The 12956-nt window shown below is 43.6% G+C and overlaps 1 protein-coding gene across 3 annotated transcripts in view; it reads left to right on the forward strand.

Annotated features, from left to right (window-relative positions):
* Positions 1 to 4517, forward strand: part of LOC100373948 (kelch-like protein 2) — a 38753-nt gene extending 34236 nt beyond the window's left edge. For all 3 annotated transcript variants that reach the window (XM_085493908.1, XM_002730441.4, XM_085493909.1), the window contains 2 exons: positions 157 to 297; positions 691 to 4517. In XM_085493908.1, coding sequence (XP_085350034.1) covers positions 157 to 297; positions 691 to 863 — 314 coding nt within the window. In that variant the 3' untranslated portion in view covers positions 864 to 4517. The remainder of the gene's footprint in view (positions 1 to 156; positions 298 to 690) is intronic.
* The last annotated feature ends 8439 nt before the right edge of the window (positions 4518 to 12956 follow it).

Genomic DNA, 12956 nt, shown 5'->3' on the forward strand with positions numbered 1-12956 from the left:
AAGATCAGGTGCCGCTCGACTGCTGCTATGAAAACGTTATTTTTAACTTTTATTAAATTTCATTATTTTGATAATTTGAATATACTGGTTTTCAGTGAAACAATAAGTTTTAGAATATTACATAATTATGTAACATTATTATTTTTGGTGTTCTAGGTGTTGGAGTGGTAGGTGGTTTATTACATGCAGTTGGAGGCCATGATGGCCCACTCGTTAGAAAAAGTGTTGAAGTTTATAATCCTGATCTAAATCAGTGGACACAAGTAGCAGATATGACACTTTGTAGAAGAAATGCAGGTATAGTGTATAATATATGGAAAATACACAACATTTTCAAACTTTTCAGAACTGCATATGTTTATATCAACATATTTGGTTTGCTTTCATTTGAGCTATTTTAGAAGTGTAGATGCTTATATATATTTATTGACTTGATCTGTTAATAAGAATTATTTTTTATTAGAAATTAATGTTAATAATTTACAGTAATTCCAAAACGACATTTTCTACCTGGTGGTCTTCTAATGATCCCTCAATAAGTGCATATGTGGCTTACATGCTTCTCCATTGAAGATACACGTCTTATAAATAAAATACATTATTAAACATAGAATTTTACTTGTGTTATCTAGTTTGTTTTGCCACTAATACACTCCTATTAATTGTATGAATATTTTGATATCTGTATAGGTGTGTGTACTGTCAATGGATTGCTGTATGTGGTAGGAGGTGATGATGGGTCTGCTAATCTCTCCTCAGTAGAGTGTTATAATCCACGTACAGATACATGGTGCTTGATACCATCCTGTATGACGACTGGTAGAAGTTACTCTGGAGTATCTGTTATTGATAAGCCCTCCTGACTAGACGGGGAGCAAGAGGAGGCGTGCCAATCCTGCCAATCTATTTCACTACGTCTAGGTGACACTGCAGTGTAACTGCACACATGACTAGACCTGTACTACATTTACATCGATGATACTGTGGTGTAATCGCAGTATCATGTCAAGGCAACACTGCAGTGTAACCACACATGTACTACTTTAAACCAAACTGCAGTGTAACCACACGTGTACTACTTTTAGACCAAACTGCAGTGTATCTGCACATGTAGTACTTTAAACCAAACTGCAGTGTAACCACACATGTACTACTTTAAGATCAAACTGCAGTGTAACCACACATGTACTACTTTAAGATCAAACTGCAGTGTAACCACACGTGTACTACTTAACGACCAAACTGCAGTGTAACCACACGTGTACTACTTAACGACCAAACTGCAGTGTATCTGCACATGTACTACGACAAAGCGATACTAAACTGGAACCGCTACATTACTTGTCAAGAAGACATTGCAGTGTGTAATTGTGCATGCAGAACATCAAGGCAACACTGTGTTTGTAATTACATCTGGGTGACACTGCATTGTTGCTACATGAGTATTGTACTTGTGCAAAGTTTTTGATGACTGTGACATTTATCACATAGGACTAAAATTCTGTCGTATTGATGCAGACGAAACAGTAAGCCATTTTTGATTTACGACAAGTCTGTTCTGCGTGAATTTATAAATAAATAGAAGATGTTAATAAATAATATTTTGAATCATTTTCATAAATTTCATAATATATCTATATTGTCAATTAGAACCCTCTTGTAACTGAAGCATTCAAAATATGAGTGGGGCCAGTGTTCCCGAATTCAGATCACATGCTCAATCAGATAAGAATTGTCATAACTATTTAAAACTAAAAAGAAAAAATGTTTAGTCTAAAATAATGTGAGTTGTTCAAATGAAATTATTGTTAGCTATTGATAATAGTTGACATACAAATGCTATTTTGCATAAATTTATAAATATTACAAAAAAAAATATTCTAGATCATAACACTAAAAATATTGTGATATATTAATATACTAGTATTTAATTATTACAATATACCTAAAGAGTTGATGGGACCTACTGTTTTGTTGTTGTCATGACAACACCTGATATTACTCTTTCCAAGTTTTTTGCCATTTCAATGTTTTAATGACCCTTTTCTACCTCTTGAATTAGCCATATATATCAGTTTAGTATTATATTTCCACAAGTACTGATCTGGAAGATGACATCACCACTATGTGAGATGACATCATCACTATGTGAGATGACATCGTCACTATGCGAGATGACATCGTCACTATGCGAGATGACATCATCACTATGCGAGATGACATCATCACTATGCGAGATGACATCACCACCATGCGAGATGACATCACCACTATGGGAGATGACATCACCACTATGTTAGATGGCATCACCACAATGTGAGATGACATCACCACTATGTGAGATGACATCACCACTATGTGAGATGACATCTCCACTATGGGAGATGACATCACCACTATGTGAGATGACATCACCACTATGTTAGATGGCATCACCACAATGTGAGATGACATCACCACTATGTGAGATGACATCACCACTATGTGAGATGACATCACCACTATGGGAGATGACATCACCACTATGGGAGATGACATCACCACTATGGGAGATGACATCACCACTATGGGAGATGACATCACCACTATGGGAGATGACATCACCACTATGGGAGATGACATCACCACTATGTGAGATGACAACACCACTATGCGAAATGACATCACCACTATGGGAGATGACATCACCACTATGCGAAATGACATCACCACTATGCGAGATGACATCACCACCATGTGAGTGAAGTACATAGCTATTGAAGTTGTCCCATGACATCATTCATGTAGCTTGATTGGGGTCTTAGAACATGTGAAATATTTTTTGATCTGAATGTGCACGAAATGGTTCTTCGTTACTGCTGGTTGTAGTAATTTGCACAGAAGTGAATCTTTGTTATTATGAAATATTTCACATACCCCAATAAAGCTCTATGAATTCTCTTGGGAGCAACTCTACAGTGACACTTGTAATAATAACAAACATGTACTTTGCATGTTTTCAACAAAACTATTTATGTAAGTGGTCCAAAAATGTGTTCTTTTCTGCTGAAATTGTGAGATAGTATTAGAAAATTCAGGTTTTAACTTTACATATCATTAATGATATAATTCACCTTGGTAAACATTCTCTCATAAAATCTATATGACATAAAGGCCAGTGATATTTAAATACATTTCTGTATGTGATCTTTAACAAGAAACAGTAAGAAAAATAGTTTGAGCCAGTATCTAGGTTTAAATACAAATTGTGGGGAATTTTTGGATTCCCAATTTTGTTTCGTAATTAGTAAATTCAAATATGGTTTGTATACTTGCCTTGAACAAATTCATTTTGAGTTACAGTGCGGTGTGTGGGAGGTGCTGCCATTAAAGATGATATAGTTATTCATTACAATATCCATCAATTTTTACATTTTCAATTTCCTTTTTGAATCACCAGGCAGGTACCTGAAATGATTCACTTATTTTTGTGCATTTCATGACAAGTTTATGACTATTTTTGGTCAATAACTGATATTTTCAATTTGCTTTTGGAAAACTTAAGCCTGATTGCTTTAAAAAGCATGTACCTGGGTTAATTCCAAGTTCTTCGTCTCTTGGAACATTTTATATTTTAGTCAATGTTTTTGCATGTTTTTGGTAACTGATATTTTTGACTCAATTTCTCTGATTTTCTTTATAGGGTGACTATTTTCATTTGATACATGTATACTGGTAAATATTTCAAGACATTTTTACTTTGAATACTGGATCAAGCAGATTCATTAGAATATATAGACTGCTTGTTTGAGTATGTGATGCAAACAGCATCAGATGTAACCCACCCCCAATATATTTATTTATGGTGAGTGTTTGATTGGGTGGATGGGTGACATAATAATGTTAAAAATGGAAAAAACTCAACTCAAAACCAGACACGTTTTATTTTGGCATATTCTGAAATGCAAAAAAAAAAAACATGCATTTCTGTTATTCACTGTTACGTTATTTACTGAGGTAGGGATCTTGCTAGTCAGTGCAAAGCTACTTACAAGATTATACCTGATTGGCTACCAAAACCTGACACACAACAGTTAGACCAATCAGAGAGCAGCTTTCAAACAAATTTAGCCATATATATATATATATATATATGCTTTGTCATTGGTATGTATTCATTCAAGGGTGATTGGACTGAATTTTCTTTTTAATGTCAGTTCATGCCAATAATATACCAAAATTGAAAACAAATGTATACCAGTACATGGCATGTCAAATATATTGGTTATACAAAATTTGACTGATGTGATTGGAAAGGTAAATTTGACAGATATAATGCTTACCATTATCTGATGTAATTCCTGTACTGCATTCAAACTTCAAATACTAAATCCTATCTATTGCCATATTGTCAGTTTCATTACTATGTTAGTAATATGTTTATTATTTATTTGATGTGACTGCTTTTCTATGTACAGAGCTTTGTTGTAAATAAATTTAACATAATAAACATATAATGGTTTTGATGTCTTAGTTAACATCCAGGTTTAACATACTGGTATGTCTGTCGCGAAATTGCTAAACTGTTGTATGCACTATAACATTCTTTGCTGGATAATCGTGATGGAATGGTTTGATGGGTAATTTGGTTTGAGGAAGGGTTGATGATGCATTGCTTGGCCAATCCCAATGGCAGCTGGGACACTGGGCAATCTCAATGGCAGCTGCGACACTGCTTGGCCAATCCCAATGGCAGCTGGGACACTGCTTGGGCAATCCCAATGGCAGCTGGAACACTGCTTGGCCAATCCCAATGGCAGCTGGGACACTGCTTGGCAATCCCAATGGCAGCTGGGACACTGCTTGGGCAATCCTAATGGCAGCTGGGACACTGCTTGGCAATCCCAATGGCAACTTGGACACTGTTTGGCCAATCCCAATGGCAACTTGGACACTGTTTGGCCAATCCCAATGGCATCTGCGATACTGCTTGGTCAATCCCAGTGGCAGCTTGGACATTGCTTAGGCAATCCTAATGGCAGCTGGGACACTGCTTGGCCAATCCCTATGGCAGCTGAGACACTGCTTGGCCAATCCCAATGGCAGCTGGGACACTGCTTGGCAATCCCAATGGCAACTTGGACACTGTTTGGCCAATCCCAATGGCAGCTGCGACACTGCTTGGTCAATCCCAGTGGCAGCTTGGACATTGCTTTGGCAATCCTAATGGCAGCTGGGACACTGCTTGGCCAATCCCTATGGCAGATGAGACACTGCTTGGGCAATCCCAATGGCAGCTGGGACAGTGCTTGGGCAATCCCAATGGCAGATGGGACACTGCTTGGGCAATCCCAATGGCAGATGGGACATTGCTTGGCCAATCCCAATGGCAGCTGCGACACTGCTTGGCCAATCCCAATGGCAGCTACGACACTGCTTGGCCAATCCCAATGGCAGCTGCGACACTGCTTGGCCAATCCCTATGGCAGCTGTGACACTGCTTGGCCAATCCCAATGGCAGCTGAGACACTGCTTGGGCAATCCCAATGGCAGCTGGGACACTGCTTGGCCAATCCCAATGGCAGCTGCGACACTGCTTGGCCAATCCCTATGGCAGCTGAGACACTGCTTGGCCAATCCCTATGGCAGCTGAGACACTGCTTGGGCAATCCCGATGGCAGCTGGGACACTGCTTGGCCAATCTCAATGGCAGTTACGACACTGCTTGGCCAATCCCAATGGCAGTTACGACACTGCTTGGCCAATCCCAATGGCAGTTACGACACTGCTTGGCCAATCCCAATGGCAGCTGCGACACTGCTTGGCCAATCCCAATGGCAGCTGCGACACTGCTTGGCCAATCCCACTGGCAGCTGCGACATTGCTTGGCTAATCCCAATGGCAGCTGCGACACTGCTTGGCCAATCCCACTGGCAGCTGCAACACTGCTTGGCTAATCTCAATGACAGCTGCGACATTGCTTGGCCAATCCCAATGGCAGCTGCGACACTGCTTTACCAATCCAAATGGCAGCTGCAACACTGCTTGGCCAATCCCTGTGGCAGCTGCGACACTGCTTGGCCAATTCCAATGGCAGCTGCGACACTGCTTGGCCAATCCCAATGGCAGCTGCGACACTGCTTGGCCAATCCCAATGGCAGCTGCGACATTGCTTGGCCAATCCCAATGGCAGCTGCGACACTGCTTGGCCAAACCCAATGGCAGCTGCGACACTGCTTGGGCAATCCCAATGGCAGCTGCGACACTGCTTGGGCAATCCCAATGGCAGCTGCGACACTGCTTGGGCAATCCCAATGGCAGCTGGGACACTGCTTGGGCAATCCCAATGGCAGCTGCGACACTGCTTGGCCAATCCCAATGGCAGCTGCGACACTGCTTTACCAATCCAAATGGCAGCTGCAACACTGCTTGGCCAATCCCTGTGGCAGCTGCAACACTGCTTGGCCAATCCCAATGGCAGCTGGGACACTGCTTGGCCAATTCCAATGGCAGCTGCGACACTGCTTGGCCAATCCCAATGGCAGCTGCGACACTGCTTGGCCAATCCCAATGGCAGCTGCGACACTGCTTGGCCAATCCCAATGGCAGCTGCGACATTGCTTGGCCAATCCCAATGGCAGCTGCGACACTGCTTGGCCAAACCCAATGGCAGCTGCGACACTGCTTGGCCAATCCCAATGGCAGCTGGGACACTGTTTGGCCAATCCCAATGGCAGTTGCGACACTGCTTGGCCAATCCCAATGGCAGCTGGGACATTGCTTGGGCAATCCCAATGGCAGCTGGAACACTGCTTGGGCAATCCCAATGGCAGATGGGACACTGCTTGGCCAATCCCAATGGCAGTTACGACACTGCTTGGCCAATCCCAATGGCAGTTACGACACTGCTTGGCCAATCCCAATGGCAGCTGGGACACTGCTTGGGCAATCCCAATGGCAGTTACGACACTGCTTGGCCAATCCCAATGACAGTTACGACACTGCTTGGCCAATCTCAATGGCAGCTGCGACACTGCTTGGCCAATCCCACTGGCAGCTGCGACACTGCTTGGCCAATCCCACTGGCAGCTGCGACACTGCTTGGCTAATCCCAATGGCAGCTGCGACACTGCTTGGCCAATCCCACTGGCAGCTGCAACACTGCTTGGCTAATCCCAATGACAGCTGCGACATTGCTTGGCCAATCCCAATGGCAGCTGGGACACTGCTTGGCCAATCCCAATGGCAGCTGCGACACTGCTTGGCCAATCTCAATGACAGCTGCGACATTGCTTGGCCAATCCCAATGGCAGCTGGGACACTGCTTGGCCAATCTCAATGGCAGCTGGGACACTGCTTGGCCAATCTCAATGGCAGCTGGGACACTGCTTGGCCAATCCCAATGGCAGCTGGGACACTGCTTGGCCAATCCCAATGGCAGCTGGGACATTTCTTGGCCAATCCCAATGGCAGCTGCGACATTGCTTGGCCAATCCCAATGGCAGCTGCGACATTGCTTGGCCAATCCCAATGGCAGCTGCGACACTACTTGGCCAATCCCAATGGCAGCTGCGACACTACTTGGCCAATCCCAATGGCAGCTGCGACACTGCTTGGCCAATCCCAATGGCAGCTGCGACACTGCTTGGCCAATCCCAATGGCAGCTGCGACACTGCTTTACCAATCCAAATGGCAGCTGCAACACTGCTTGGCCAATCCCAATGGCAGCTGCGACACTGCTTTACCAATCCAAATGGCAGCTGCAACACTGCTTGGCCAATCCCTGTGGCAGCTGCGACACTGCTTGGCCAATTCCAATGGCAGCTGCGACACTGCTTGGCCAATCCCAATGGCAGCTGCGACACTGCTTGGCCAATCCCAATGGCAGCTGCGACATTGCTTGGCCAATCCCAATGGCAGCTGCGACACTGCTTGGCCAAACCCAATGGCAGCTGCGACACTGCTTGGCCAAACCCAATGGCAGCTGCGACACTGCTTGGGCAATCCCAATGGCAGCTGGGACACTGCTTGGGTAATCCCAATGGCAGCTGAGACACTGTTTGGCCAATCCCAATGGCAGCTGGGACACTGCTTGGCCAATCCCAATGGCAGTTGCGACACTGCTTGGCCAATCCCAATGGCAGCTGGGACACTGCTTGGCCAATCCCAATGGCAGCTGGGACATTGCTTGGCCAATCCCAATGGCAGCTGCGACACTGCTTGGCCAATCCCAATGGCAGCTGCGACACTGCTCGGGCAATCCCAATGGCAGCTGGGACACTGCTTGGCCAATCCCAATGGCAGCTGCGACACTGCTTTACCAATCCAAATGGCAGCTGCAACACTGCTTGGCCAATCCCAATGGCAGCTGCGACACTGCTTTACCAATCCAAATGGCAGCTGCAACACTGCTTGGCCAATCCCTGTGGCAGCTGCGACACTGCTTGGCCAATTCCAATGGCAGCTGCGACACTGCTTGGCCAATCCCAATGGCAGCTGCGACACTGCTTGGCCAATCCCAATGGCAGCTGCGACATTGCTTGGCCAATCCCAATGGCAGCTGCGACACTGCTTGGCCAAACCCAATGGCAGCTGCGACACTGCTTGGCCAAACCCAATGGCAGCTGCGACACTGCTTGGGCAATCCCAATGGCAGCTGGGACACTGCTTGGGTAATCCCAATGGCAGCTGAGACACTGTTTGGCCAATCCCAATGGCAGCTGGGACACTGCTTGGCCAATCCCAATGGCAGTTGCGACACTGCTTGGCCAATCCCAATGGCAGCTGGGACACTGCTTGGCCAATCCCAATGGCAGCTGGGACATTGCTTGGCCAATCCCAATGGCAGCTGCGACACTGCTTGGCCAATCCCAATGGCAGCTGCGACACTGCTCGGGCAATCCCAATGGCAGCTGGGACACTGCTTGGCCAATCCCAATGGCAGCTGGGACACTGCTTGGGCAATCCCAATGGCAGCTGGGACACTGCTTGGGCAATCCCAATGGCAGCTGGGACACTGCTTGGGCAATCCCAATGGCAGCTGGGACACTGCTTGGGCAATCCCAATGGCAGCTGGGACACTGCTTGGGCAATCCCAATGGCAGCTGCGACACTGCTTGGGCAATCCCAATGGCAGCTGAGACACTGCCTGGCCAATCGCAATTGCAGCTGCGACACTGCTTGGTCAATCCCAATTGCAGCTGCGACACTGCTTGGTCAATCCCAATGGCAGCTGCGACACTGCTTGGTCAATCCCAATGGCAGCTGCGACACTGCTTGGCCAATCCCAATGGCAGCTGCGACACTGCTTGGCCAATCCCAATGGCAGCTGCGACACTGCTTGGCCAATCCCAATGGCAGCTGCGACACTGCTTGGCCAATCCCAATGGCAGCTGCGACACTGCTTGGCCAATCCAAATGGCAGCTGCGACACTTCTTGGCCAATCCCAATGGCAGCTGGGACACTTCTTAGCCAATCCCAATGGCAGCTGCGACATTGCTTGGCCAATCCCAATGGCAGCTGCGACATTGCTTGGCCAATCCCAATGGCAGCTGCGACATTGCTTGGCCAATCCCAATGGCAGCTGCGATATTGCTTGGCCAATCCCAATGGCAGCTGCGACACTACTTGGCCAATCCCAATGGCAGCTGCGACACTGCTTGGCCAATCCCAATGGCAGCTGCGACACTGCTTGGCCAATCCCAATGGCAGCTGCGACACTGCTTTACCAATCCAAATGGCAGCTGCAACACTGCTTGGCCAATCCCTGTGGCAGCTGCGACACTGCTTGGCCAATCCCAATGGCAGCTGGGACACTGCTTGGCCAATTCCAATAGCAGCTGCGACACTGCTTGGCCAATTCCAATGGCAGCTGCGACACTGCTTGGCCAATCCCAATGGCAGCTGCGACACTGCTTGGCCAATCCCAATGGCAGCTGCGACATTGCTTGGCCAATCCCAATGGCAGCTGCGACACTGCTTGGCCAATCCCAATGGCAGCTGCGACACTGCTTGGCCAATCCCAATGGCAGCTGCGACACCGCTTGGCCAATCCCAATGGCAGCTGCGACACCGCTTGGCCAATCCCAATGCCAGCTGGGACATTGCTTGGCCAATCCCAATGGCAGCTGGGACACTGCTCGGCCAATCCCAATGGCAGCTGGGACACTGCTCGGCCAATCCCAATAGCAGCTGTGACACTGCTCGGCCAATGGCAGCTGGGACACTGCTTGGGCAATCCCAATTGCAGCTGGGACACTACATACACAAAAATGTAGCTTATTTTAACCATAGAAGCACCTGAAATTTACATAAAAGTAAGCTACTTATAAAGCAAATAGAGTACAGGGAACGACTTCATTAAGCTCCTCCAACTCTAAACTCTAAGCCTCCCACCCAATGTGATTGTATAAGCTCCTCATTATAAATATACTGGTACATGTTCTGCAAAGGTTGGGATTAGAGTAATTTAAATTATCCTTCTTGGGAAAGGTGTGACCCCTAAATTATTAATAACTAGCAAAGTGACTAAAAGACCCAAAAATGTTTTGTATATGAATGTTACAGATCAACTGGTGAATCATTCAACTTCAATTGAATTTGAAACATTCCCAAACAGTAAATGGCCCTTAAATCGAAATAAATTCAACCGACTGCCATAGCAGTATCGACAAGATGATTAACTGATCTTGCAAGGTAAGCTATATCAAGACCAATTGAACAAACCATCCAGAACAACTACTATTTAGTTTAATTATGCCACACACATGCAAGATGACGTGTGTCAATTTAGATGAGTTTTTGTAACTGTTTAATTAAAATTAGTGAAAATAGTCTCAAATGTTCATATGAGTTTTAAGATTTACACGAAATGTCACTAGAAAAACAGCATGAAAATTTGTGAAAAGTGATTGGAATGTTGGTCAAATTACTTAGATAAAAAAAAATGTGACTTGTAAACGTTCATTATATTAGCGAAGTGTCATGCGGCCTGTAACTTGTTAACAAACAGCGTTCAAAAATTGTGAAAAGTGATTGGTAAGTTAGCCAAATTGCTTGAAATTTGTCTGATATTGTCATATAGAATTACGTAGTTCCGATTCTAAAATAACTAAAAGGACCGTGAACGTTCATTATATAAGTTGATTGTCATACAAAGCATGTATAGCTCATTATTCAACTTCAAACATTTATTTTAAATTTGAAACACATGCATAACATTAAAAATCCGTCAATATGCACATTAACAATCTGTATTGTAACTTTGATGCTGTTTTAACACTGCATACGATTTTGATGTTTTTCAAAGCAACTTTTACAACTTTGGAGACTACATTTCTGCTTATTATTATAGCAACTTTCTTCACTTTTACAGACAATCTTACTTTCTACCAATGCAACTGTTTTAAGTTTACATACGATTGCCTGTTTTTGATTATGGAGCAACATGTACGTTGGCGGGTCACTTCTATTTCAGAATGATTTTAAAGCTTATAAAAAGCCTCTCAAATCAAAATATTTAAAGTCAAAAAGTCAACATACATACATACATCGTCCGAATCGCACGGTTTGTTGGTACCGACTCATTGCCGACTCCTGTTTGGAGGGATGACCCGAAACAAACGTTCCTTGGCTGGCGAAGATGACATGTATGCATGCAAAAATCATCATTTTCACGGAAGTTTGACCAGTGTTTTGTGTGAGAAGTAGTTGGGTAGCGATATATTTTTATCTGGGTTTTTTAACAACAGTATACAGAACATAGTGACCTTGCACTTTGTTATATAATATTATTCCCTTTATCGTAGTTTGTTTCAATATGAATATGCATTGTCATAATTAATTTTGAATACAAATAAGTTTTAGGATTGAAACAGCAGTGGGGAAGCAGTCTAGCAAATGTCCTTGATTGATGTAAATATCTTACATAAACATTGGTGCCTATTTTGTTTAATTATTTTAAGGGACATAGTTTCCAGCTTTATTCAAAGTAATTCAGATATTTTAGTATAAAAACAAATGCCTCATCAGAAAAAAGTGTTGCATTTAGACGTGAATAGATTCGTAAAACATGCAAGATAACAGAAAAATTGCCTTTTGCCCAATTATTTTGTACAGGTGTCTGTCAAAAATTAATGATTCACTGAGACAAATATGAACTGCCTTATTATATTCACTGTGTGGCTACTGTATTATTTGGAAAAAAACATCATCTAGGAATAACTATCATGTTTTAAGCTATGCTTTGTATGCAAATCAACTCAAATAGTTATAGTGATTGGAAAGCATAAATAATACAGCTAATCAGAGTTGACATGACATATGAAATTGGACAGAAGAATGCAAATAATAAGTTGGTGTGCAGTGAAGAGAGGTCAATAGTACTGTTACCTCCCGATAATCTACATCTTTAGACATTGTAATATTTGTATTTAAAGTGCGTTTTAAAATTAGTATTATAAATTAGCTCTATAATTCTGTTCTAATAGCTGAAACAAATTCCTGTGAATTTTAATTTTCAAAATTTATATACTTCAACAAAAAATGTGTTCAACTTGTCGAATGAACTGTTTGTCAAATACAGAATACATATTTTTGATCTGCTCATATCGATTATCAGACATCTTGTTTTCTGATTTAATGTTTCGAAATGTTTCAAAATTGCATTTGTTTGAACTTGTGTCTTTCGTAAGTTGACCTATGACCTCTATGTGGTTTAGCAGTCAGTACGATAATAATCGGCCATTTACGACATATTTATTCACTTTAATTTAACAACATGGGTCACATTGCCATGTAAATTTGCCAACTTTGCAATCACTTCGGGAACAAATGACGTCTACAGAAATTTCCCCCTTAATATACCTTTCCTTTCTATCTTTGATGATACGGGCAATGTAAAAACCAACCCTAAAACTTACGGAGCACAACATACAAACGCATGTCGTGATGGTCCATGCTTTGTCATTTGGGTTT

This window comes from Saccoglossus kowalevskii, chromosome 19 (assembly GCF_978046115.1).
Source record: "Saccoglossus kowalevskii chromosome 19, keSacKowa6.1, whole genome shotgun sequence".
Classification (NCBI taxonomy): domain Eukaryota; kingdom Metazoa; phylum Hemichordata; class Enteropneusta; family Harrimaniidae; genus Saccoglossus; species Saccoglossus kowalevskii.